Here is a 25,949-nt window from a genome sequence, read left to right on the forward strand (position 1 = left end):
GTTCTATCCTAAGACAATAACCCAAGTTATGTTCTGTAGCTGAATTTTACATGTTCCCTGAATGCCTCACATGCAGGCAGCTGTGACAGCAGGACAAATGCAATGTGCCTGTGTGTTAAATTAGTAATAATAAAAGCTAAATGTGTCTTTTATTTGTTACTTGCTTTTTTCAGCTGCCATGGGTACATTTTAATTTGCATTAAAGATTTATGGATATAACTTCCTCAGAATCCCACCAAAACACCCTCAAACTTTGTAGTAGATTAAATGAACAGCAAGCAGGTGTCAGTACCAGAGAGACTCAGGACGCAGATGCAGGGTCGTGTGGTTTCAAGATGGTTTATTTAAATAAAACACAGCAGATCACGGCACTGCAGGGCGATCTCCCGCAGCGCAAAAGAAACTGGATATAAAACGCCTAAGCGCTCTCCTCCGTATCTATGGTGGAGAAGGAAAGTTACAAAACATAAAATCTCTCCAAACTGGGAGGAAAACAGAAATGCTATGAAGACTTTAACAAAACTAAGTCACGCTCTCAAAATTAGGCGGAATAAATCAAAGGCGCACTCTTAATAAAACCGAGGCTTTATGAAACTTTAGCAATAACGAAATGTTCTCCTTTAACGGAGGCGACTGTGACAGGTAACAACGAAAAATCACTCCTAGAAAGTGGAGGAAAAACAAAGCTGTGAAACTTACCGTTACAATAAATAACTAAGGTTATGGTACAAGGATAAATTACAAAATAAGTCAGCACTGCAGGAGAGTCGCTCACTGCAGGCTGGTGGAATCTGTGGGTTCAAGACAAGGTAAATGGCTGGTAATGAAGCTTAAAATGAGACAACATACTGGTGACGAGACAAGGGAAACGCAGACTATTTGAACACATGAGGGACCAAGGGGAACAGGTGGAAACACTTTGGGAATCAGGGAAGACAATGAGACGCATGACACGGGAGGAAGGGCAAGATACCTGAAAGGAGAGGACAAGATCAGTGACTTTTCAAAATAAAACAGGAAATGACGAGACATGGAACGGAAAATAAACCGTGACAGCAGGTAAATACAGTGTGAGACACCCTGCCTTTACCGGTGGGATGGTGCGGGACCAGCCTCATCATTTCCTCCTTTTCCAGGCTTTGACAGTATCCTCTGCACAGAAGTCTTCAGTTTGTTCTGTGTGTGTCTGCAGTTGGGAGATCATTGATTCGGGTCAGGACAGCCGGTCTGCGACTGGACCTCAGCTCAGCGACTCCCTTAGACTCTTCCTCCAGGAGACGTCAGCTTTCAAACAACAAAACCCGGGAAAGGTGAGGCCGAGACGCCACTCCAGACACGCTCTGTAGATGCATCTGTTTTATTGTTTAAATGCATCTTCGGCTTGTTTTCTGGACATTTGAATGATTAAATTGCAGCTAATTAATCAAGTTAATCAGCTCTTTGTTCCTGTTATTGAGAAACAAAATGACGTGAAGCTTATTGACGTCTGATTGATGGATTTATCACAAAAGGAAGTAGCTGTGCGGGATGTATTCTGGACGATAAGCTTCAGCGATGACAGGCACGCTTCCCTTTAAAGGAGCAGTTACACAACTTTGCTTTGAGAGAAGTGACACAACAGAATTGTTTCTTTCTGCTCTAGTTTTGCCTGCTCGTTTGCAGCTTGTGCACCTTCTTTGCAGTCTTAGGACGCTACATTCCAGGGATCGTTATCTCATATATTCTCGGTGAGTAAACATCAAAGGAGCATTTTAACAACTGTAAAAACCTTACTTGTTGTGTCTGTTGGTGCCGGATTTTAGTGGCTGACGTGTTCAAAGCTTTTCTGTGGACACCTATTCGTTGTCTCTTATTTCTGAAGTGCTGGGCGTCTTCCTGTGGCCTCTGATTTCATCTCATGATGTCGCTTTGTGGCTGGAGCCAGTTCTGCAGAAACTGGACTTCGGCATTGGGAGGTTTTTCCAAAAGATCAAAGAGAATCACGGTAAATATGATGTGTTTTCCTCTTCATTGTCGCTGCCCTTTATTTGTTGTTATCATGTGTGAATGAGCAGCTGCTTGCATCACATCCAGCAGGATCAGCTCTGAATCAATGTGTTTGCATCCATGTGGAAATGCAACATGTTGAAGGTTTCTGCACGTTGTGCCTTTCATGCAGTGAAAGGAGCGCAGGTTTGATTCCCTTTATTTTATGACCGTCGGTGTTAGAGTAAAGCAACAATAAATCCATCTTTAATAAAGCTGGGACCGTGAGTGTGAATAAAATAACTGCCAACTGTTGAATTAAGTGAGCTGCTCAACATTTTCAGATGAACTGGCATCATGATGAGACTATGGCACAGTAAAAGGGTCAAAATTAAGAAGTCCTATTCAATTCAACTTTATTTATAAAGCGCCAGATTACAACAATTGTCATCTCAAGGCACTTAAGTAATAAAGTCCAATTCAAGCCAATTGGAATTCAATTCATTGTAATCATAATCCAATTAATTCATATGGAGCCAATTCAAAAATAATATCCGAGCTAAGGAAACCAACAGATTGGACCGAAACTTGTCTTCAGTCCAATCTCCCGTCCTGAGCCTGAGGGACTGTGGAAAGGAACGACTCCCTTTAACAGGAAGAAACCTCTGGCAGAACCAGAACCAGGAAGAAACCTCTGGCAGAACCAGACTCAGGAAGAAACCTCTGGCAGAACCAGGAAGAAACCTCTGGCAGAACCAGAACCAGGAAGAAACCTCTGGGAGAACCAGGAAGAAACCTCTGGCAGAACCAGAACCAGGAAGAAACCTCTGGCAGAACCAGAACCAGGAAGAAACCTCTGGGAGAACCAGAACCAGGAAGAAACCTCTGGGAGAACCAGAACCAGGAAGAAACCTCTGGCAGAACCAGGAAGAAACCTCTGGCAGAACCAGAACCAGGAAGGGTGGCCATCCGCCTCGACCAGCTGGGGTTTGAGAAGACAGAAAAGAGGGAAAAGAGGGGGGAAAAACACCATAACACCATTCAAAGGATACCTGCTGGAACAGGGAAACACAAGTTAATAACCACAATAATGTCACATGGACAGAAAATCATTTGAGAAATTAAACAGGGGGAAAAGAGCAAAGTGAGGAAAGGTGACAGATGAGGCCCCCCAGCAGGCTGGGCCTATAGCAGCAGAACTATGGGATGTTTCAGGCTCACCTGAGCCATCCCTAACTATAAGCTTCATCAGAAAGGAAAGTTTCAGCCTGATCTTAAGGTGGAAAAGGTTCCCGGACATTTACTGGCAGCTGGTTCCACAGAGAGGGGCCTGATAAAGGGATAAAGGGTGTTTTATTGAGCTCTGCTTTGGCTTATCTGAGGTGTCGGTCAGGTGTTGAGGGTTGGACATTGAAATATTTCAACCCTGGAGGGGTAAACTTTACTTTTATGAGCATAGTTTGTGGCTGTTTTCTGTTTACACCGAGCTTGACCTTCTATTTTAGTCAGTTAAAAACACCGACCCCTAACTTTGACGGTCAAGTTGTTGGGCTGTAAACAATCTACAGCTTCGTGTTATTTGTTTCCATCTAATCTTCCACCAGAACACTGGATTAGTCTGATCCTTGTTTGCTTGCTTTCAGAGAAGAGGCTCATTCAGGCTCAGACTGAGAAAGAGGGCATCGAGTCGGACCTCTCCTCCATGTTTCCCAAGGTTCGTGATTCATCTTCTCCTCCCAATCGAATTATTTCTCTGTTGGCTGACAGGGGTCCAGCTGAAGCTAATGAAATTTACCACACATGATGCTCATAAGCATCGATGCGTGCCCCAAACTTCCTGCCAACAAAATGCCTTTTAGATATTGCAGTTTACATTGGCTGAAGACTCGATCCTTGTTATTATCTTTGCTTAAATGAAGTCGATGTTTTGCACGCAGGTTCGTGAGTCTGCGCCAGTCAGTGAAAACATGAACTTTTAACCTGAAAAGAGTCATAGAATAAACCAGCTGTGGCCAGCTGTTGATCATACAGCACATTCAGCAGTTACCACAGCAGGCTTCTGTGCATGTCTGCGTGCATTTATTCATTCATCTGTTCATTCATTCATCTGTTCATTCATTCATTCATTCATTCATTCATTCATTCATCTGTTCATTTATTCATTCATTCATTCATTCATTTATTCATTCATTCATCTGTTCATTCATTCATTCATTCATTCATCTGTTCATTCATTCATTCATTCATTCATCTGTTCATTCATTCATCTGTTCATTCATTCATCTGTTCATTCATTCATTCATCTGTTCATTCATCCATTCATTCATTCATTTATTCATTCATTCATCTATTCATTCATTCATTCATCTGTTCATTCATTCATTCATTCATTCATTCATTCATCTGTTCATTCATTCATTCATTAATTCATCTATTCATTCATTCATTCATTCATTTATTCATTCATTCATCTGTTCATCTGTTCATTCATTCATTCATTCATTCATTCATTCATCTGTTCATTCATTCATTCATTCATTTATTCATTCATTCATCTATTCATTCATTCATTCATCTGTTCATTCATTCATTCATTCATTCATTCATTCATTCATTCATCTGTTCATTCATTCATTCATTAATTCATCTATTCATTCATTCATTCATTCATTCATTCATTCATCTATCTGTTCATTCATTCATTCATATGTTCATTCATTCATTCATTCATTCATCTGTTCATTCATTCATCTGTTCATTCATTCATTCATTCATTCATTCATCTGTTCATTCATTCATTCATTCATTCATTCATTCATCTGTTCATTCATTCATTCATTCATCTGTTCATTCATTCATTCATTCATCTGTTCATTCATCTGTTCATTCATTCATTCATTCATTCATCTGTTCATTCATTCATTCATTCATTCATTCATCTGTTCATTCATTCATTCATTCATCTGTTCATTCATTCGTTCATTCATTCATTCATTTATTCATTAATTGCTAAATTAATTAATTTTCAATTAATTGCTTTATTCATTCAGTTGTTCATTTATTAATTAATTCATTAATTTATTCATTAATGTATTCATTCATTCATTCATCTGTTCATTTATTTATTAATTACTAAATTAATTAATTGTGATTAATTTAATGAATTACTTTATTCAGTCATTTGTTCATTTATTCAGTAATTCATTGATTTGTTTTGATCTTTTGTGTGAATTTATCGTAGATACCTGAATTTAAAGAGAAGCAACTATTAACTATTTTAGACATGGATGGATGGATGGATGGATGGATGGATGGAGGGATGGATGGATAGATGGAGGGATGGAGGGATGGATGGATAGATGGAGGGATGGAGGGATGGATGGATGGATGGAAGGATGGAGGGATGGATGGATAGATGGAGGGATGGACGGATGGATGGATAGATGGAGGGATAGATAGATGGATGGATGGATAGATGGAGGGATGGATAGATAGATAGATGGACGGAGGGATGGATAGATGGAGGGATGGATGGATAGATGGATGGATGGATGGATGGATGGATGGATAGATGGAGGGATAGATAGATAGATAGATGGACGGAGGGATGGATAGATGGAGGGATGGATGGATAGATGGATGGATGGATGGATGGATAGATGGAGGGATGGAGGGATAGATAGATGGAGGGATGGATGGATAGATGGAGGGATGGATGGATAGATGGATGGATGGATGGATGGATAGATGGAGGGATGGAGGGATAGATAGATGGAGAGATGGACGGATGGATGGATAGATGGAGGGATAGATAGATGGATGGATGGATAGATGGAGGGATGGATAGATAGATAGATGGACGGAGGGATGGATAGATGGAGGGATGGATGGATAGATGGATGGATGGATGGATGGATAGATGGATGGATAGATGGAGGGATAGATAGATAGATAGATGGACGGAGGGATGGATAGATGGAGGGATGGATGGATAGATGGATGGATGGATGGATGGATAGATGGAGGGATGGAGGGATAGATAGATGGAGGGATGGACGGATGGATGGATAGATGGAGGGATAGATAGATGGATGGATGGATAGATGGATAGATGGAGGGATGGATAGATAGATAGATGGACGGAGGGATGGATAGATGGAGGGATGGATGGATGGATGGATGGATGGATAGATGGAGGGATAGATAGATAGATAGATGGACGGAGGGATGGATGGATGGAGGGATGGACGGATGGATAGATGGATGGATAGATAGATAGATAGATGGACGGAGGGATGGATAGATGGATGGATGGATGGATAGATGGATGGATGGATGGATGGATGGATGGATAGATGGATGGATAGATAGATGGATGGATGGATAGATGGATGGATGGATGGAGGGATGGATGGATGGATGGATGGACGGAGGGATAGATGGATGGATAGATATGGATAGATAATAGTTAGAGGAAACTTTGCCTGTTTCCATTAAGATGTCGTCACTTCTCTCTACTTAATTCAACTTTTTACTGGGACTTTAAGCCTGACTTCTCCTCGTGTTTTTCTCCGTCAGCTCGACTCCACGGCATGTAAAGACCTGTCCGTGTCGGACACCGAGGCGTCTGACTTGACGTGGACGGACAACGGCACCTTCAACCTGTCAGAGGGACACACGCCGCAGACGGAGAACTCAGAGGGTACGCCTCAGCTTCCCCTGATGTAAACGCTTTATGTGCTCCTTCTTTACGCCTTCTTTCACCTCGCAGACCTCGACAAAGAGGAGGCCTTCACCGGCGGCCTCCTGGAATTCCCTTCCCTTGATAATGGCACAACGACCAACGGCGATGACGACGATAGCCTCGGCCTGCCTGCACCCCCACCTCAGCGCCAGCAGCCGGCCAAATTAAAGCGTGCAACACCTCTTCCTCACCAGGATCCGTCCTCCGATAACGCCCTGGCTCTGGTCAACCAGATGGCCGGCGACGCCATCACAGCCGCAGTCACAGCTGCCATCCAGGAGAGAATAGAAGCGGCGGTCGGCTTCGCCCTGAGCGAAGCCCCCGAGCCGTCAAGACTCCAGGAGTCGGCCCGACTTTTGGAGCTCGCCGAGGAGTCGGACAGCGAGGTGGAGGACTTTGAGCTGCTGGACCAGTCGGAGTTAGAGCAACTGGAAGGAGAGCTGGGTCTGGGAGAGGAGAAGAAGAAGACCAAAGAGGAGGTCAAGACCGACAAGCCAGCCTCCTCTGGATTCCTCTCCAAGCTGCTCAGCCGCCACTGATGGAAGTTCTGCGGGGAGGCTAACGGCTCACAGAGGACATGTGGAGGGGAGACGGTTGTGACAAAATGTTTCCATTTATCTTTGTCTGGTAGCGCTAACATTTTCACAAATGTCCTGTCAGCCAAATGCTGAGATCAAACTGCACCATATGCACCTGATAATGGCCCAAAGGACCAGGCGTCCAGGCTGTGCATAAAGTCACATGAGGAGAATCTGAGACATGCTAGAAGCTGGAAAACTCAGTGCTAAGCTAAGACAACTGGACTGGAATTTCTTAAAAACCTTAAAAGCCTCTAAATTTGATATTACAGCCAAAAATAGTTTACTTTCAAAGAACTTATCCACTCACAAAGAAGCTAAAAATCTCGTTTTTCGACCTTATTTACCTGTTTAGAAGTTGTTTTGATATGTTCCAACAGCTAAACTAGCTACTATCTGTGCTCTGGTGGAGGATTTCTGCTTCCTCTCCATCCTCAGAAAGGCCCGTAAACTGATCTCAGGAGCCGATCCCAGCTGCTCGGAGGCTGGAGATGTGCAGTTAATTTGCACGTGACGTCTTTGAAAGCAGAAAAACTAGCAAACTGCGAGGAGAAGTTAGCAAAAAGCTGATGGAGAAGACTGTAGATCTGAGCCAGACGAGTCCAGAGCTGGTGGAGAAGCTCAAGGCCAAGAGCAGCGGAGATGGTTAGTGGATAAATGAATCAATATTAGCATTTTTACCTTGAAACGCTCAGTAACTATTTAGCTTCTAGTTGTGCTCAGATTTGTGAATGTTCAGTACAAATTTGCACCCGGCCCAGTTTAAGCCTGTCTGATGACAGTCTCATGCACTCTTCTGATTGGTTAATCAGTCTGATGTGACTGCATTAAAACTATTTCATACCTCAAGGAGAGTCCAGAAAAATGGGTTTTAATACAGCGTGAATTATGACTTTTTCCGCAGCAGCGGCTGTTTTAAGAGAAAAGTATCGTGTGGTCTGATCCCAGCATGATAGGCTCTTGCTTTGAATCAGTTGCTACGGTTACGTTTGGCTTTTTAAAGTACCAAGATCATGTTTAACAAGTGAGATTTAATATTTTAATGTGGTGTTCTGGAAGCAAATGAAGTGTTTCTGAACACCTTTTACCCTCAAAATGCATCTTGCACCATTGTGAGTTTAATTAATGATGATTATCAGCAACATCCAGCGCACAGCGTCTTGTTTAACTGCTTATTCCCTTAAACTAACTTCAGTTATTTTTCTTTTTGTTCACACGTCATGCAGTTTTTGAAAAGAAATACGTTAGGTAATAAATCAATGCAACCCAAAATCTGTGACATGTTCGTGGCTCATAATTGATTTAATGTGATCGTTTTTACAGTAAAAATAGTCACCTGCAGCTACATTATTGTTGCTAACCACTTAATTATTGTGTTGCTTATAAATGCTGAAATTGGAGTAACGTGACACATTTAAAATGCTGAAAACTAAGATTTAATTCATACAATTCATACAAACAGTGCAAATATTACAGAAAAAGAGCTGAAATCCAAGCCTGAATGTGTACTTTTATTGCTTTATATAGATCAATATTTGGATGTGGAAAACGTTTGTGGAAAAACTTCCGATCCATCCTACAACTGACTGGACTTAGCCTGAAAACTCTCCAACCGCTGCTGAAATCACTCGTTTCTATTGATTCTTAAAACTGTAAAAAGCCCAAATTCCACAGGCAGTGATTGGATGACAATCACCACACAATGAATGCTTTAATGCTCCAAATGCTAAAAATATTCTATAACAGGAAGGAAACTTTTATATCTGTTTTTCATTTTCCTTTTATATTTAAATACCTTATTTTTGTCATTTATTTAGTTCTAAGGGAGTTTTATTTTATTGCAACATGCAGTGGAAATCTCACTTTGAAATCTGAATACATTTAAACGTCTAAGTTTGCTTCCAGTGCCTCCAGCCTGTGGGTTTCTTGTGTTTTAATGTGGGAAAGCATCAGATCGTCCCCCAACACAATCAGTATGGGCTCAGGCACACTTTAGTGGAGCTATGGTTAGTTCTACAGACTTTCTCTGTCGGAGCTCACCTGCCAGCTGAATTCACTGCACAGACGGTGTCTGCAGGCTGCTTAAATGGGGATTTTTGTCAAATGTTTCTGACCCCTTCAGTCTTTTGACAAACTAAATATAAAAATATGTGAACGAGAGCAGCTCTATGGTGAATTCTGGTGTATTAATGTACACTTACAGTGGATTCTGGAGGATGTACAGAGCATTTAGGCCTATTTGTGTCTTGTTATGATAACAGACTGCATTTAAGAAATCTGGTTTCGTTCCAACGAACACAATAAATAGTTCTTCTTATCGGGACTTAAGCTTGTGGGTGGCTTACTTTGGGGGAATGTGTCTGACGAGACGGAAGAAATGCAGTTAAAACTATATAGATTAATATGATCTTACGCTAATCTTTATTTCTTTTAGTTTCAGCTCTACGTGTCACTGTTTAGAAAAGTTTTAAACATCCAGTACCAAAGCAAACTTGCAAAGAAAACCATTATTTTTGTCTCGATTTGGTTTCCATCTGACGTTCTTAGCATCAAACAGTTGTTTATCAGCAAAGCAACTGATAAAAATCCAATTTTAAAGCAGCGTTTAACCATGTTTGACCACTAGATGGCAGAAAAGTCCCAAAGTAAAACCAAAGCATCGACCTTTGAGCTCATCCCAGAGTCATATTATAGTCAGAGCAGCACTGAGCTCCTTGGAGAGACTTTTTATGTATTTTAGACCTTGAGTGGAGGCTTGGCTGCACATCAGTGACACCATGTGACATCATGTGGACACTCCCAGGCCTCCGATAGTTCAGTCCAGGCTGCTTGTGTTTCCTTGAAACAGGTTTCCAGGTCTGGTAAATACTGTTCAAGCAGAAGAGCGCTGATGCAGAGTTGTTCAATCCTGCTTGAGTGCGAATGAAACAACTGATTAGAGCTAAAAGTAACCTCAAAAGCTCACGTTTATTGCTGCTCTTCATCCTTTTAATACCCATATTCATTCAAAATGCTGTTTAATCGCACTGGAAGTGAAATGATTTGGTCTTGTGTATTTTCAAGTTGCTCCTTCGTTTTTCTTTAACAATGCACATCTGTAAGGATGTGAAACATCTGTAAGGATGTCGCACATCTGCTGTGGAGCCACCAAATGCACATTGTTGTGTTTTTCTTTCCTCAAAATGCTTTTCACATGAATAGACCTTGGTTTCAACATACAGACACACAGCAATGTATAAAGTATTGAAATAATCATGTTATGCCTTATATCTTGATAAGATTACATATGTTTGGTGGCGCCTAAAAGGACTGTGTAGTGCCTGCAAATCCCAAACCACATTAACAAAATGTAATTTTATGTAATTTAACACAAAAAATGTCAATAAAATGTTGTAAAGCAGTGGGCCGCATCGTTTATTGGACCATGGTTGTTGTTAAGAAGATGTTCTGCAAACTAATGACTGTTCTTACATGAAATAGGTTCATTGGATTATTTTGCAACACCGGCACACCTTAAGAACAGGGACTCAGCCTTGTTTTCGAGGCTAGATAAAGCAGGAAGGTAATTCGGCAGTGGGGGAGGGGGGCGGCACATGGGGTGGTCCTGGGTGAGTCTCTGGGAGGGGAAGCTCTCGGATGTTGAGCTGTTCCATGTTGTTCACTGAGAGAGATCACCTGGGTTACAGGCTGACATCGTGCCACACTTTAACTTTCTAATTGTTTGTCTGGGCTTTTATTTGATCAATTTATTTAGTTCTTTATCTATGACAATAGCATGACTTTCATATTAATGAACACTGCAGATATATCATTTCCCTTCTGGGATAAAGAAAATTCAAAATGGCTGAAAAGGAAACCAACAGACTGCACCAAAACTTCTCTTTGATCCAATCCCCCGGCCAGGAAAAAACTCCCTTTTAACAGGAAGAAACCTCCATCAGAACCAGAACCAGGAATCTGCCTCGACCAGCTGGGGGCTGAGAGGACAGGAAAGAGGGGACAACAAGCAATAATCAATAAGATAATCTATTTAATTGACTTAAAAGACAAACTGTTAACCCTAATATATTAGAAAGAGTTGACAACCTGTTCAAGGTGAGCAGGATAATTAGATGGAAAAAACCTGCTCCGACATGGGCCTCAAATTGTAGGAATGGCGGCACTTAATTTTCTATCAAACGTCCCGTCATCCTGACAAGTATGAGATCTTTAAGATGTGATGGAGCTCGGTCATTAAGAGCTTTATATGTGAGGAGAAGAATCTTAGATTCTGTTCTGAATTTAACAGGGAGCCAATGAGGAGAAACATGATCTCTGCTGTTAGATCTCATCAGAACTCTGGCTGCAGCGTTTTGGATCAGCTGGAGGCTTTTCAGAGAGTCTGTGGAACAGCCCAATAATAAGGAATTACAGTAGTTCAGTCCTGAAGTAACTACTTTCTCTGCATCACCCTGAGACAGGATGGTCCTGATTTTAGCAATATTACAAAGGTCCTAGAAACCTGTTTTATATGTGCGTCACATGATAAATTCTGGTCATGATGAGGATGTTCTGCCGCACTGATCAGAAGTCTATCTGTTATCTCTGCCAGGAAAAAACTCCCTTTTAACAGGAAGAAACCTCCATCAGAACCAGAACCAGGAATCTGCCTGGACCAGCTGGGGGCTGAGAGGACAGGAAAGAGGGGACCGTAACAATAATCAATAAGATAATCTATTTAATTGACTTAAAAGACAAACTGTTAACCCTAATATATTAGAAAGAGTTGACAACCTGTTAAACACACTTCCTGCTCTCACACAGCAGCTCTGCCCACATGTTTCCTTGTTCCCTCCCTTCAGATCTGCAGGATTTGTAGATCTGAGCTCTTGCGCTACTTGCGAAACTGTCAAGAACGATTTTTTGTGCACTTTTCCCATCAGTCCTGAGAAAACGCGTCTTCAGTGAAGTCTGTGCAATTCATGAGAGCAAGAGAAACTGTCTCACTGGAGAACACACTGAACAACTCTGCTTTTTGCACCACAATCTGGTGGGTTACCTGTTACCTGCTCCGACATGGGCCTCAAATTGTAGGAATGGCGGCACTTAATTTTCTATCAAACGTCCCGTCATCCCGACAAGTATGAGATCTTTAAGATGTGATGGAGCTCGGTCATTAAGAGCTTTATATGTGAGGAGAAGAATCTTAGATTCTGTTCTGAATTTAACAGGGAGCCAATGAGGAGAAACATGATCTCTGCTGTTAGATCTCATCAGAACTCTGGCTGCAGCATTTTGGATCAGCTGGAGGCTTTTCAGAGAGTCTGTGGAACAGCCCAATAATAAGGAATTACAGTAGTTCAGTCCTGAAGTAACTAGTTTCTCTGCATCACCCTGAGACAGGATGGTCCTGATTTTAGCAATATTATGAAGGTGAAAGAAGGCAGTCCTAGAAACCAGTTTTATATGTGCGTCACATGATAAATTCTGCTCATGATGAAGATGTTCTGCCGCACTGATCAGAAGTCTATCTGTTATCTCTGCCAGGAAAAAACTCCCTTTTAACAGGAAGAAACCTCCATCAGAACCAGAACCAGGAATCTGCCTGGACCAGCTGGGGGCTGAGAGGACAGGAAAGAGGGGACAACAAGCAATAATCAATAAGATAATCTGTTTAATTGACTTAAAAGACAAACTGTTAACCCTAATATATTAGAAAGAGTTGACAACCTGTTAAACACACTTCCTGCTCTCACACAGCAGCTCTGCCCACATGTTTCCTTTTAGCAATATTACGAAGGTCCTAGAAACCAGTTTTATATGTGCGTCACATGATAAATTCTGGTCATGATGAGGATGTTCTGCCGCACTGATCAGAAGTCTATCTGTTATCTCTGCTCTGTGGATGAACATAAAGGCCACGACACAGTGTCAGCTGCAGGAGAAAGGACTGAGAGGCAGAGAGAGCTGGAGGGGAGTCGGCAACAAATCCAGCAGAGACACCGCAAAAAATACAAAAAAAGACAGAAAAAATGCTTTTTTAAATTAAGAACGATTGTTTTGGGTACAAGTGTATCCACGAAAGTTTTAGATTGATTCTCCGTGTAATGCCACCTGGAATCTGTGTGATAGCCAGCAGTGATCCCAGTCACAGCCAAAGCAGTAAAAGCATATCTGGATAGAAAAACACATGATGCGACACTCTGAGTCATCTATTGGCCCCTGAACTTTGCACTTTTTAAACTCTTTCCAGGGTGGAAAAGTAACTCGAGTTTCATTACTTATAGTCTGTTCTCTCGGGTAACTCCTCCCCCACTAATCTTATCTTTGTGTATGTGTTGTCATTTCTTTCCCACTTCATCAGCCACAAACAACAGAGTTTGTGCTTCCATGAATTTAGTTCATTTTATGTGCTGTTTTTATACTCTGAGAGGCAAAAAAGTTGTTAAAAATGTGGACACGAGGCCACAAACAGCAGCCAGTTCTTCTCTGCTGCAGCTGCTGCTTTCGCTTCTTTCCTTTCTTCAGTTTTTACGACTTCATCAGGAGATCTCCGTCATTGCTCTGAAACGCACCTGATTCTAAATGTAGTTTATTACAATATCTGACACGACTCATTGGATTAAAAGTATACTTACAAACAAACCAAGTCAAAGTTTACACAAAACCAAACTCTGGTTCAATAACCAGAGGAAATGTAATGATTTCTTACAGAAATAAAGAGAAGATTAAATGTAGTTCATCCTCTAAGGATTAGTCATTAACTTACATTCGATACTTTATTGAAAGCAGACTTGAAATCATAAAACACTGATGAAATTTCTTGGGTCAGGCATTGTGATATCTGATGATAATTTATGATAAGACTAAATATAACACAATGTATTCACAGAATCAATCTAATCAGTGTTATTTACCTGCTTACATGTAATCACTGAACATGTTTCCAGTTAAAACCATGATGTGTACTTTCTGTTTCTGCAGATTGTGTAAATACTATTTAATTCTAAGCAATAAAAACATATTTAAAAGAATAACTTGCGTAACAGACCTTGTGATTTAACTTTTATTCCATCTGCAGAAAATTCACACAACTGATCAAATCCAAACTTTGAATAAACTATGTGTCATATCAACAGGAAATCTAGAAAAATCTAGAAAAACGGACAAAACGGAGGCGTTATCACGCAGAGAGCGAGTGAGCCGAGGAGAAACCTGGTGGTCAGATTCAGACGTGGCTCATAGAGAAACAAAGCAGCTGAAGACTGCTGTAGGAGGCAGCATCTTCTTGCTCTGAGTTATCAGGCTTTAGAAAGTCTTAAAGCTCAAAACACACAACCAAAAAGGAATTCATTTCCTTCGGAGAGACGTAAGAAAGATGAAGTGCCAGAAAACCTCAGGTGGCTCATTGCACAAGTGGATGAATGCAAATATGAACGAAAGTCATGAAAATATCATTTTAATAATAACCTTTTGGACTTTTTCCACCAGAAGCCTGTTGACACAATGGGGAGTGATATGACGCATGTCTGGGAGGAGGAACCACCGCCCTGGTGGAGTTCTTCGGGCCGGGGTCTGCACGGCTGCCATGGGCGCCTCCCCCCTCCTCTCTCCAGTGTCACAGTCTTCAGAGCCACGGTCTTCAGGGCCTTCAGGGCCACGGTCTTCACCGCCTTCAGGGCCACAGTCTTCACAGTCTTCACAGTCTTCAGGGCCACGGTCTTCACAGTCTTCAGGGCCACGGTCTTCACCGCCTTCAGGGCCACGGTCTTCACCGCCTTCAGGGCCACAGTCTTCACAGTCTTTAGGGCCACGATCTTCACCGCCTTCAGGGCCACAGTCTTCAGAGTCTTCAGGGCCACAGTCTTCACCGCCTTCAGGGCCACGGTCTTCACCGCCTTCAGGGCCACGGTCTTCACAGTCTTCAGGGCCACGGTCTTCACAGTCTTCAGGGCCACGGTCTTCACAGTCTTTAGGGCCACGGTCTTCACAGTCTTCACAGTCTTCAGGGCCACGGTCTTCACAGTCTTCACAGTCTTTAGGGCCACGGTCTTCACAGTCTTCACAGTCTTCAGGGCCACGGTCTTCACAGTCTTCACAGTCTTTAGGGCCACGGTCTTCACAGTCTTCAGGGCCACGGTCTTCACAGTCTTCACAGTCTTTAGGGCCACGGTCTTCACCGCCTTCAGAGCCACGGTCTTCACAGTCTTTAGGGCCACGGTCTTCACAGTCTTCAGGGCCACGGTCTTCACCGCCTTCAGAGCCACGGTCTTCACAGTCTTTAGGGCCACGGTCTTCACCGCCTTCAGGGCCACGGTCTTCACAGTCTTTAGGGCCACGGTCTTCACAGTCTTCACAGTCTTTAGGGCCACGGTCTTCACAGTCTTTAGGGCCACGGTCTTCACAGTCTTCACAGTCTTTAGGGCCACGGTCTTCACTGCCTTCAGGGCCACGGTCTTCACAGTCTTTAGGGCCACGGTCTTCACAGTCTTCACAGTCTTTAGGGCCACGGTCTTCACAGTCTTCACAGTCTTTAGGGCCACGGTCTTCACAGTCTTTAGGGCCACGGTCTTCACCGCCTTCAGGGCCACAGTCTTCACAATCTTCACAGTCTTCACCGCCTTCAGGGCCACGGTCTTCACCGCCTTCAGGGCCACGGTCTTCACCGCCTTCAGGGCCACGGTCTTCACCGCCTTCAGGGCCACGGTCTTCACAGTCTTTAGGGCCACGGTCTTCACCGCCTTCAGGGCCACGGTCTTCACCGCCTTCAGGGCCACGGTCTTCACAGTCTTCAGGGCCACGGTCTTCACCGCCTTCAGAGCCACGGTCTTCACAGTCTTTAGGGCCACGGTCTTCACCGCCTTCAGGGCCACGGTCTTCACAGTCTTTAGGGCCACGGTCTTCACCGCCTTCAGGGCCACGGTCTTCACAATCTTCACAGTCTTCACAGTCTTTAGGGCCACGGTCTTCACCGCCTTCAGGGCCACGGTCTTCACCGCCTTCAGGGCCACGGTCTTCACCGCCTTCAGAGCCACGGTCTTCACAGTCTTTAGGGCCACGGTCTTCACCGCCTTCAGGGCCACGGTCTTCACCGCCTTCAGGGCCACGGTCTTCACAGTCTTCAGGGCCACGGTCTTCACCGCCTTCAGAGCCACGGTCTTCACAGTCTTTAGGGCCACGGTCTTCACAGTCTTCACAGTCTTTAGGGCCACGGTCTTCACTGCCTTCAGGGCCACGGTCTTCACAGTCTTTAGGGCCACGGTCTTCACCGCCTTCAGGGCCACGGTCTTCACAATCTTCACAGTCTTCACAGTCTTTAGGGCCACGGTCTTCTCCGCCTTCAGGGCCGGTCTTCTCCGCCTTCAGGGCCACGGTCTTCACAGTCTTCAGGGCCACGGTCTTCACAATCTTCACAGTCTTCAGGGCCACAGTCTTCACCGCCTTCAGGGCCGGTCTTCACTGCCTTCAGGGCCATGGTCTTCACAATCTTCACAGTCTTCACAGTCTTCAGAGCCTTCAGGGCCACGGCCTCCAGCTGCGCCGGTCCCTGCTCTAGAGGGGACCCTGGAGGGCTCATTGCCGGGTGTTTGGCTATCCGCCAGACCGGCTCCGGCTCCAGGCCTCTCCTTCCGGGCCCCCTCCTCCCACCCAGGTTTTGGGATGTCTGGGATCCATCCCTTGAGGGGGGCGCTCTGTCATGTTTGTTAGTTTAGTTAGGTTTTAAGTTCCTGGTTTAGTATTTAGTTTTGCCATGTTTCTCTTGCCCTGCCATCAGGTTCACTCACATCACCAATCATCCATCCATTTTCTATACCGTCAATCCGTTAATCGGGTAGCGGGGGGGGCTGGAGCCTATCCCAGCAGTCATCGGGCGAAAGGCGGGGTTCACCCTGGACAGGTCGCCAGTCCATCACAGGGCCACACAGAGACAAACGAGACAAACAACCACACTCACACTCACTCCTAAGGACAATTTAGAGTCACCAATTAACCTGACATGCTTGTTTTTTGGACGGTGGGAGGAAGCCGGAGAACCCGGAGAGAACCCACGCATACACGGGGAATCACCAATCATCTCCCCTCAATATTTAGTTTCCAGGTTTTTTCATTTTCAGTGCCAGAGAATAGTTGACAACCTGTTCAAGGTGAGCAGTATAATTAGATGGGAAATTGTCTGTCATAACAAGAGTTAAACGCACTTCCTGCTCTCACACACAGCAGCTCTGCTCTGCCCACATGTTTCCTTGTTCCCTCCCCTTCAGATCTGCAGGCTGATGATGGGTGTAACCAACAGCTGGTGAGCTGATAGGCTCAGAGTTCAGACTAGTTTCAGCTCTGAGGAAGTGAAACTTATTCAGTCAGAGAGGAGAAATGGCGCAGAAAGGAGAGCAGCTGGACCGAGAAAGCTTCTCTTGTTCGATCTGTCTGGATCTGCTGAAGGATCCGGTGACTATTCCCTGTGGACACAGCTACTGCAGGAACTGTATTAAAGGCTTCTGGGATGGAGAGGATCAGAAGGGAATCCACAGCTGCCCTCAGTGCAGGAAAACTTTCACACCGAGGCCTGTCCTGGAGAAAAGCACCATGTTAGCGGATTTAGTGGAGCAGCTGAAGAAGACTGGACTCCAAGCTGCTCCTGCTGATCACTGCTATGCTGGAGCTGAAGATGTGGCCTGTGATTTCTGCTCTGGAAGAAAACTGAAAGCCATCAAGTCCTGTTTAGTCTGTCTGGCCTCTTACTGTGAGAATCACCTTCAGCCTCATTATGATGTGGCTCCATTAAAGAAACACAAGCTGGTGGAGCCCTCCAAGAACCTCCAGGAGAACATCTGCTCTCGCCACGGTGAGGTGATGAAGATGTTCTGCCGCTCTGATCAGAAGTCTATCTGTTATCTCTGCTCTGTGGATGAACATAAAGGCCACGACACAGTGTCAGCTGCAGCAGAAAGGACTGAGAGGCAGAGAGAGCTGGAGGGGAGTCGGCAGCAAATCCAGCAGAGAGTCCAGGACCGAGAGAAAGATGTGAAGCTGCTTCAGCAGGAGGTGGAGGCCATCAATCAGTCTGCTGATAAAACAGTGGAGCACAGTGAGAAGATCTTCACTGAGCTGATCCGTCTCCTCCAGAAAAGAAGCTCTGAGGTGAAGCAGCAGATCAGATCCCAGCAGGAAACTGAAGTGAGTCGAGTCAAAGAGCTTCAGGAGAAGCTGGAGCAGGAGATCACTGAGCTGAAGAGGAAAGATGCTGAGCTGCAGCAGCTCTCACACACAGAGGATCACATCCAGTTTCTACAGAACTGCCCCTCAGTGTCAGCACTCAGGGAGTCTACACCCTCATCCAGCATCAAGATCCGTCCTCTGAGGCACTTTGAGGCTGTGACAGCAGCTGTGTCAGAGCTCAGAGAGAAACTACAGGACATCCTGAGAGAGGAATGGACCAACATCTCACTGAGAGTCACTGAGGTGGATGTTTTACTGTCAGAACCACCAAAGAGCAGAGCTGACTTCTTAAAGTATTCATGTGAAATCACACTGGATCCAAACACAGCATACATATATCTGTTACTGTCAGAGGGGAACAGAAAAGTGCAAGGACTGAAATACAGACAGTCCGTTTCGAGTCATCCAGACAGATTCACTGAATGGTGTCAGGTCCTGAGCAGAGAGAGTCTGACTGGACGCTGTTACTGGGAGGTGGAGAGGGGAGGGAAAGGAGTTGGTGTCGCAGTGGCATACAAGAACATCAGCAGAGCAGGAAGAGGGAGTGAATGTGCATTTGGATATAATGACAAATCTTGGGTTTTATGCTGTGACTCAAACAGTTATACATTTTGGTACAACAACATAAAAACCTCTATCTCAGGTCCTGTATCCTCCAGAGTCGGAGTGTACCTGGACCACAGAGCAGGTATTCTGTCCTTCTACAGAGTCTCTGGAACCATGACTCTCCTCCACAGAGTCCAGACCACATTCACTCAGCCGCTCTATGTTGGGATTTGGATCAACAATTGGTCTCTCTATGGATCAAGTGCTGAGTTCTGTAAATTGAAATAGAGTAAAGTAAATGCAGATGCAATGTGATCAATTCTTTGTTGTTGTATTTCTAGAATGCAAAGCGATCAACTGTCAAACATTGTGTCCATGTCCATGTGTTCATGTCAAAAACAGCTGTTCATAAATCACTGAAACAATCAAATCCTTATCATTTATCCTCTTCAGTGTAATCACTGAACATGTTTCCATTAAGAAAAAAGTAATGTTTTGTGTATTAAATACTTTTCACTCTTTAGATTGTGTTCATATTAAAGCTGTTGATTGTCATATTCTGCTTAAATCACTTTCAAATGTGTGAAATAAATCAATTCAATAAAAGTTTGTGAAAACATGTCATTTCTGTATTGTGATTCATTTCAACCTCAAAATAGAATGAAAATAACAGTCAGATTTTGGATTTTGATGTGTCTAGTGTTTATCCTGTGAGTGATTCTTTAGTTTTCCGCCTGGTATTTGTTCAAATGCTTGTATTGTCTAAGATACCACGAAACCTCTTCCCTTTATAGCGTGGAACATTTTTTTAAGCTTTCAATATCAAGTGATGGCAGTAATAGGTCTGAAATGCTCTTTAGCGACTGTCGTTGGAAACTCTACGAAGAAGAAGACGAAGAAGACGAAGAAGAAGATCACCCGGAAGTAGCCCTCGTGTTTTGGTGGGTCACGAAAGTGAGACAGCAGCTCCAGTAAAATACATTAAAAGCCTTTTTAGGGGGATCCAGCTAACATAATAAGTAAGTAAATGTCGGACAGGTTTTTTTTCGGTTGTAACCTGATGTTGTCACTTTTGTTACGTCGTCTGCTGATAGTTGGTGTTTACGCTGTAATTTTAGCTAGCTCGTGCTAACCGATAATTGTGTGCTTTTTGCCACACTGTTATATCCCTTCGGTTCAGCAGCGCTTGTCTTTAGCTGCTTCTAATTACTGTCAAAGTGGTAATTAATATTTGAAGTTACTTTACTGAACCCCTTCGGAACGCTAACCCACTAGTAAAAGTGGATTATACCAAGTTTCAGTTATGAAACTCAGTAACGGAGCCAAGAAGTAATTATTGTATAATCTAACCATAACTCACTAAGCTTATTATTATTGTTTTGTTATAAAACGCTTAGTCGCAGTTCAATACACAACCAGTTAAACATTAATTATAGTAAAATACATAAAATGACGGAAAAATTCTATCTAAATCCACGTTTTCTTGTTAAGTCACCTCAAACTTGATGTAGATGATCTTTGTAAACGCTTATGTTTTAGACTGATGTGGCAGAGAAAAGCTCAGGAATAATGGAGTGATCATCATGTCTTTGTAGTCGGAAACCAAAAGATTAATTATTTGTTCAGTAATATAACGGATTGAGTAAGAATTTAATCTTAAATTAACCTAATAAAATCCCATAATCGGTTCTGTATCACAGAAGTAATGCATCAAAATTCAATAGTTGTGCAGCTCAGAACTTGTGATTTTTGTCTTTTTTTTACACATATATTTTGATATTTTGTCTCTTAATTTATTTAAACATTTATTTTCTTTGTTGTATATTTATTTATTTGCATATTTCCTCCTGTTTCCTCGAGCCCCTGCATGCATTTTAGGAGTTGAAATGTCCTTCAAACTATTTTGCTGTGAATGATTTCTGGGTCCCAAGCAGGAGGACAGAGGAGCAAAGATACGAGGAAGCTGAAATTAGAGAAATGAGATGAACCTGTTGAACTTTTAGTATCATTAAAATAAACTGTTGACTTTTTAGATCACCATGGCCTCCTACACTTGCATCAGCTGCAGAGTGTCCTTTGCTGATGGCGAAGTGCAGCGAGCGCACTACAAAACTGACTGGCACCGTTACAACTTGAAGCGTAAGGTGGCCGAGATGCCGCCCGTCACCGCTGAAAACTTCCAGGAGCGTGTCCTGGCACAGAGGGCCACGGCCGAGCAGCAGCTGACCAGCGCGGCAGTCACAGAGGGCTGCTTGGTCTGCAACAAGAAGTTCTCCAGCTCAAACGCTTTCCAGAACCACCTGCAGTCCCACAAACACCAGCAGGCAGAGAAGCAGGCCCTGCTGGCCGCCCAGAGGAGAGTGGAGAAGATGAACGAGAAGAATCTGGAGAAGGGACTCGGTGACGAGAAGGTGGATCACGACACGAGGAACGAGGCCCTGCAGCAGGTCCTGAAAGAGCAGCAGAGGAGGGTCCAGACCCCGCAGGAAGCCACCAAGCAAAGGGTGGAGAAACCGCCCAGGATGATGTGGCTGGAGGAGCAATTCAAGAGGCGAGAGGGAGAGGAGGGAGCAGCAGCTGAAGAGGGTAGGAGGTTAAATCAGCCAGCTGTGCACCTTTCATAGTACTGCTCACACATTTTGTTTGGATCTTTTGTCTAAAAGAAGTTTGGTTTGAATCAAACGTGTCGATTATTAAGGATACCGGATAAAATGATTCCACTGAAGTAGAGTAATGATAATGCTTGGGTTAGTTAAAGGGAGCCACACTAGTTTAAATTCCACCTTATATCGATCGGGATGTTAATATTTTCCCATTAAAAATGTTCCAGAAGGGTGGGAAGACGTTGAGGAGGAGGAAGAGGAGGAAGATGATGAGATGGAAGAGGATGATGATGAGGAGGAGACGATGGACCAGGAGGAAGGCGACTCGGCTGCTTCCTCTGAGACCCACCCTGCCCCCCTGCCGGGCTCCATCCCCGTCACAGACTGCCTGTTCTGCTCCCACCACTCAAAGTCGCTCTTAAAGAACGTCGCTCACATGACCAAAGTCCACAGCTTCTTCATCCCCGATGTGGAGTTCCTCATCGACCTCAAAGGCCTCATCCGTTACCTCGGTGAGATGGGGGTGTAATGAGAGGTGTCGGGACGTTAGAAATCACTTTAATGAATGTGCTTCCCTGTTGGTAATAAACCATCATTCAGGGCGATTAGTCACCTCAGCAACAAACAGGACATCAGCAGTTATTGAACTCTGTCATTAAGATGTTTCACATGAACTCGGGTCGCATGTGGAATTATTTACAGACATTTCAATAAGCTTGAACCAGACGTGATAAAAGAGAAGTAAAGAAGCACAGATAAGATTATGAGTAGCTTTTAACTCCTTAAACTCCGACCGATCGACATGATATCAGTGCCTTCTCAGACTGTCGGAGCTTCCATGTCACGTCCAAAGGCTACAATAGTCGGCTGTCCTTTGTAATATAGACACCAAGCTAGCTGTTAACTAGCTTGTTCGGGTTGAGGTCCATTAAAAAGGACTCTGAACAGGACAGATTCAGAGCTTTGAGTCTGGACTCGTGGCCTCTTTGTTCACCATCTCTGCAGAAATGAACACAAACAGCGAGCGGGAGGTTTTCTGAGAATAATTAATCCTGTGAGTTGTAAAAGGTCGTAACCGTTCAGTGGAAGCACAGAATCTGCCCGACGCGTTAGACGACTGTACACTAATCTGACTTTTATGGTTTTACAGCTTTGTTAAAGGTTTAAATCCACAGAGTTCATTTTTTTATGCCTGCGTTTAAATGAGATCATCTGAGAATGATTCAGCTTTACAATGAATGGAAGCTAACGGTCACACCTGTACATGTGTGTGTGGGGGGGGCAGAAACAACACTTTCAGACCACTGCAGCTGGTCATCCTCATGTTTTGTGCGTATATCTGAGTGTAACAGATTTGTTTTGCATGTCCTGCTGCATCTTGTTCATCTGTTTAGCTTTTTTTAGCTCGCATGATGTCGTATTAATCTGTGATAAAGTCAGATTATGGATTTTATCAGCCAAGTCAAGCTCTGCTCGTTGGTGCATTTGTTGTCATATTTCATGTCTTTTCTGTGTTTTAATGTTAAAATCTTATTTTATTTTTTGTGGGGGGGCAGAAACAACACTTTCAGACCACTGCAGCTGGTCATCCTGACTCATGTTTTGTGTGCAGATACATATATTTCAAACAGATTCGTTTTGCTTTACTGCTGCATCTGTCTTGTTCGTCTGTTTAGATTTTTTTAGCTCGAAAACGAGACGCTTCATCTCAAGGGGTTTATCCTATAAACGGATCAAATAAAATGTGGTATTGATCTGTGATAAGGCCAGAATATGGATTTTATCGGCCAATCTTTTGTGTTTTAATGTTAAAATCTTATTTTTCTGTTGTTTCAGGGGAAAAAGTCGGTGCTGGAAACGTGTGCTTATGGTGTAACGAGAAGGGGCGTTCGTTTTACTCGACAGAAGCAGTGCAGAAGCACATGACAGACAAAAGCCACTGTAAACTCTTCACAGACGGAGATGCTGCCCTGGAATTTGCAGATTTCTATGACTTTAGGTCATTCTGACATTTCTGACTAATAGGCCCAGAATATTTGATCATTTCTGATGATGGGACAGATGAATTGGAACAGCTCCTCCTCTGCTTGTTTCTGGCTAACAGGAGCAGCTACCCTGACAGGAAGGAGGGAGAGGATGAAGACGTGGACAACGAAGAGCTGCCTGACCAGAAGGACATGGAGTACGATGACGACACCCTGGAGCTCACGCTCCCCTCAGGTGACTCCCCCGGATTATTTTGAATAAATCGACCTCCTGTGTTCAGTTTGAAGAATGTGGAATCATGTGAAATATTAGGCCTTTCAGTAGACTTGAGTGCTTTATGTTTTCTAGGCGCTAAGATCGGCCACCGCTCCCTCATGAGGTACTACAAGCAGCGGTTTGGAGCCCAGCGAGCGGTGGCTCTGAGCCATAATAAGAACGCTGTGGGCAGGCTCCTCCGGCAGTACAAAGCCCTCGGCTGGGGGGGGGACGGAGGTAAGGCTCTGCTTTCTCTGCTCACTTTTAACGAGGAGAATGGATGCTGATGTCACAGCATTCAGTGAAAAAGCTTCGGCACCACCCGTGTTGTTCTTATTGGTTTTATTCTTTACTTTTGTGAAAATGTGCTTCAGTTTTGGCTCAAGGAAGTTTTCACATGGGGGGTGAAATAAACTGACAGCAGTTGGTGTGTCGTATCCATTATTTCTGAAGCTTTTTGAAGTCCACAGATGTTCTCAGTCAGTTTTTAGCTTTTACACGAGTCCAAAAGGGCCTGAAGGAGCGGCCCCGGCCCCTGTGTCGCCCTTCTGATCAACCCAACCACAACAGGACACAGAGCCTTTGATCCGTCTGATTTTTAGCATCTGTTCCGTTAGGAGATTACTGATCATCTGTTCTGGAAGGGCCTCCCGCTGAAGTCCACGTCTGCTTGTCCTGAGCACTGAGAACTAAACGCGACTCTTTTCTCCCTTTTAGGCAGCAGCTGCTACCAGCAGAAACAGAGAGACATGCAGTATGTGCAGAGGATGAAGTCGAAGTGGATGCTGAAGGTGGGCATGAGCCACAACGCCACCAAGCAGAAGCACTTCAGAGTCCAAGTTATGTTCTAAACTGCGCCTGAAGGGACACAGGCTGGTGCACGGTACATTGAAATGTCTGATGTTTCCCTGCCGGTGAGGGAAAAATGTGACTTTTGGCAGAAGAAGAATCGGTCGTCAGTCACTTTAATAACTCCTGCTTCTTCTCTGGAAACTCACCCGACGTTCGACAGGAACTGATGTGGAAGCTCCGGTCAATAAGCAGCCAGCAGGAGATTTTAAATGACCCTCTTTATCTTGAGTTTGTAATGATCGTGTTCATTCATTCATGATTTATTTAAACTGGTGACATCATTAGCATTTAACATGATTCTGAAACTCCCTCCTAAATAAATGTGACTCGCGTTTATGGGACGCTTCTTAAAGCCTCGTAGCACAACTCTTATCCTATTGGGCTGTTACAGGGAGGTTTTTTTTAAAAACTTACATGGAAAACAGACGTAATATTGATATTTTCGTGATAAATGACCCGATAAACGGTGTCCGGGCCGTCGCTCTGTGGCAGAACTCGGGAAGAAAAGGCTCGATTGGGGCCGTGTTTCACATTTCATTGGAAATAAATTGTCTTCACTGAAACTTTGCTCATCGTCTTTTTCAAACAATCTGTGGGATCTGCACCAGTGATGGGAATTTGGGCTCTTTTTAGTGAGCCGGATCTTTTGGCTCAGCTCACCAAGGAGAGCCGGATCTTTTGGCTCAGCTCACCAAGAAGAGCCGGCTCGTTCGGCTCCCAAACGGCTCTCCATTTGACCAGTTTTACCTTCAGAATTCAGCCATATTTTGACTTGTGGTTTGCATTTGAACAGATGTATCACTTAAATGTAAAGTTGTAAAATCCCTGTAACTCTCTAACTTGCTTTAAGAACCACGGCTACACAAAGCAGGTGGAAAATGCCTTTAAAAACCTAAGCATAGAAATTAAAATGGGACAGTTATTGACACAACTGTGAAAATGCATCCAAATACTGCTTCTTCTTCTTCTGTTTTCACTCATCTTTGCACCACACTCCTCTCCCTCCCCCTCCTGTCACCCTCCCAGCGCTGCCACCCCCGCCCCTCCCTGCTTGGTGGTATGATCCTTGTCATTCCTCACATGAATGGTTGCACAGCACAGCAACCATTCGTGCACGTTCTGCACGTGACACCCGTTGGCAGCCCAGAGCTACATCTCAGACTCCACGGGCCTCAGTTAGCATGTTAAAGGTTAAAGGTCATGACAGCAGTTAGAAAAAGACTG

General features: G+C 44.0%; 4 protein-coding genes across 5 annotated transcripts in view; 3 read left to right on the plus strand and 1 right to left on the minus strand.

The window, feature by feature from the left end:
• The window catches only part of retreg1 (reticulophagy regulator 1), a 34,749-nt gene extending 24,062 nt beyond the window's left edge, over positions 1 to 10,687 (plus strand). Inside the window, exons 4-9 of the mRNA XM_072363299.1 lie at positions 1,193 to 1,310; positions 1,643 to 1,727; positions 1,862 to 1,984; positions 3,609 to 3,679; positions 6,544 to 6,667; positions 6,737 to 10,687. Of these exons, the coding sequence (XP_072219400.1) occupies positions 1,193 to 1,310; positions 1,643 to 1,727; positions 1,862 to 1,984; positions 3,609 to 3,679; positions 6,544 to 6,667; positions 6,737 to 7,248 (1,033 nt within the window). The 3' untranslated portion in view covers positions 7,249 to 10,687. The remainder of the gene's footprint in view (positions 1 to 1,192; positions 1,311 to 1,642; positions 1,728 to 1,861; positions 1,985 to 3,608; positions 3,680 to 6,543; positions 6,668 to 6,736) is intronic.
• The window catches only part of myo10 (myosin X), a 204,754-nt gene that overhangs the window by 21,156 nt on the left and 157,649 nt on the right, over positions 1 to 25,949 (minus strand). The gene's annotated exons all lie outside the window — the stretch shown is intronic.
• LOC140269250 (tripartite motif-containing protein 16-like) lies at positions 17,634 to 19,342 on the plus strand. The gene has a single exon (XM_072364277.1). The coding sequence runs from the start codon at positions 17,638 to 17,640 to the stop codon at positions 19,315 to 19,317; it is 1,680 nt and encodes a 559-aa protein (XP_072220378.1). The 5' UTR covers positions 17,634 to 17,637; the 3' UTR covers positions 19,318 to 19,342.
• On the plus strand, positions 19,944 to 25,595 carry znf622 (zinc finger protein 622). 2 transcript variants are annotated; one of them, XM_072363964.1, is made up of 7 exons: positions 19,944 to 20,048; positions 21,063 to 21,615; positions 21,863 to 22,144; positions 23,469 to 23,631; positions 23,737 to 23,852; positions 23,967 to 24,110; positions 24,591 to 25,595. In XM_072363964.1, the coding sequence occupies exons 2-7, from the start codon at positions 21,069 to 21,071 to the stop codon at positions 24,722 to 24,724; spliced, it is 1,386 nt and encodes a 461-aa protein (XP_072220065.1). In that variant the 5' UTR covers positions 19,944 to 20,048; positions 21,063 to 21,068; the 3' UTR covers positions 24,725 to 25,595. The 2 variants fall into 2 exon arrangements, with proteins under 2 accessions (XP_072220065.1, XP_072220064.1); XM_072363963.1 differs by having other exon boundaries at positions 21,860 to 22,144; positions 24,591 to 25,594.

Source organism: Leuresthes tenuis, unplaced genomic scaffold (genome assembly GCF_036924035.1).
Source record: "Leuresthes tenuis unplaced genomic scaffold, fLeuTen1.0.hap1 SCAF_14, whole genome shotgun sequence".
NCBI lineage: Eukaryota > Metazoa > Chordata > Actinopteri > Atheriniformes > Atherinopsidae > Leuresthes > Leuresthes tenuis.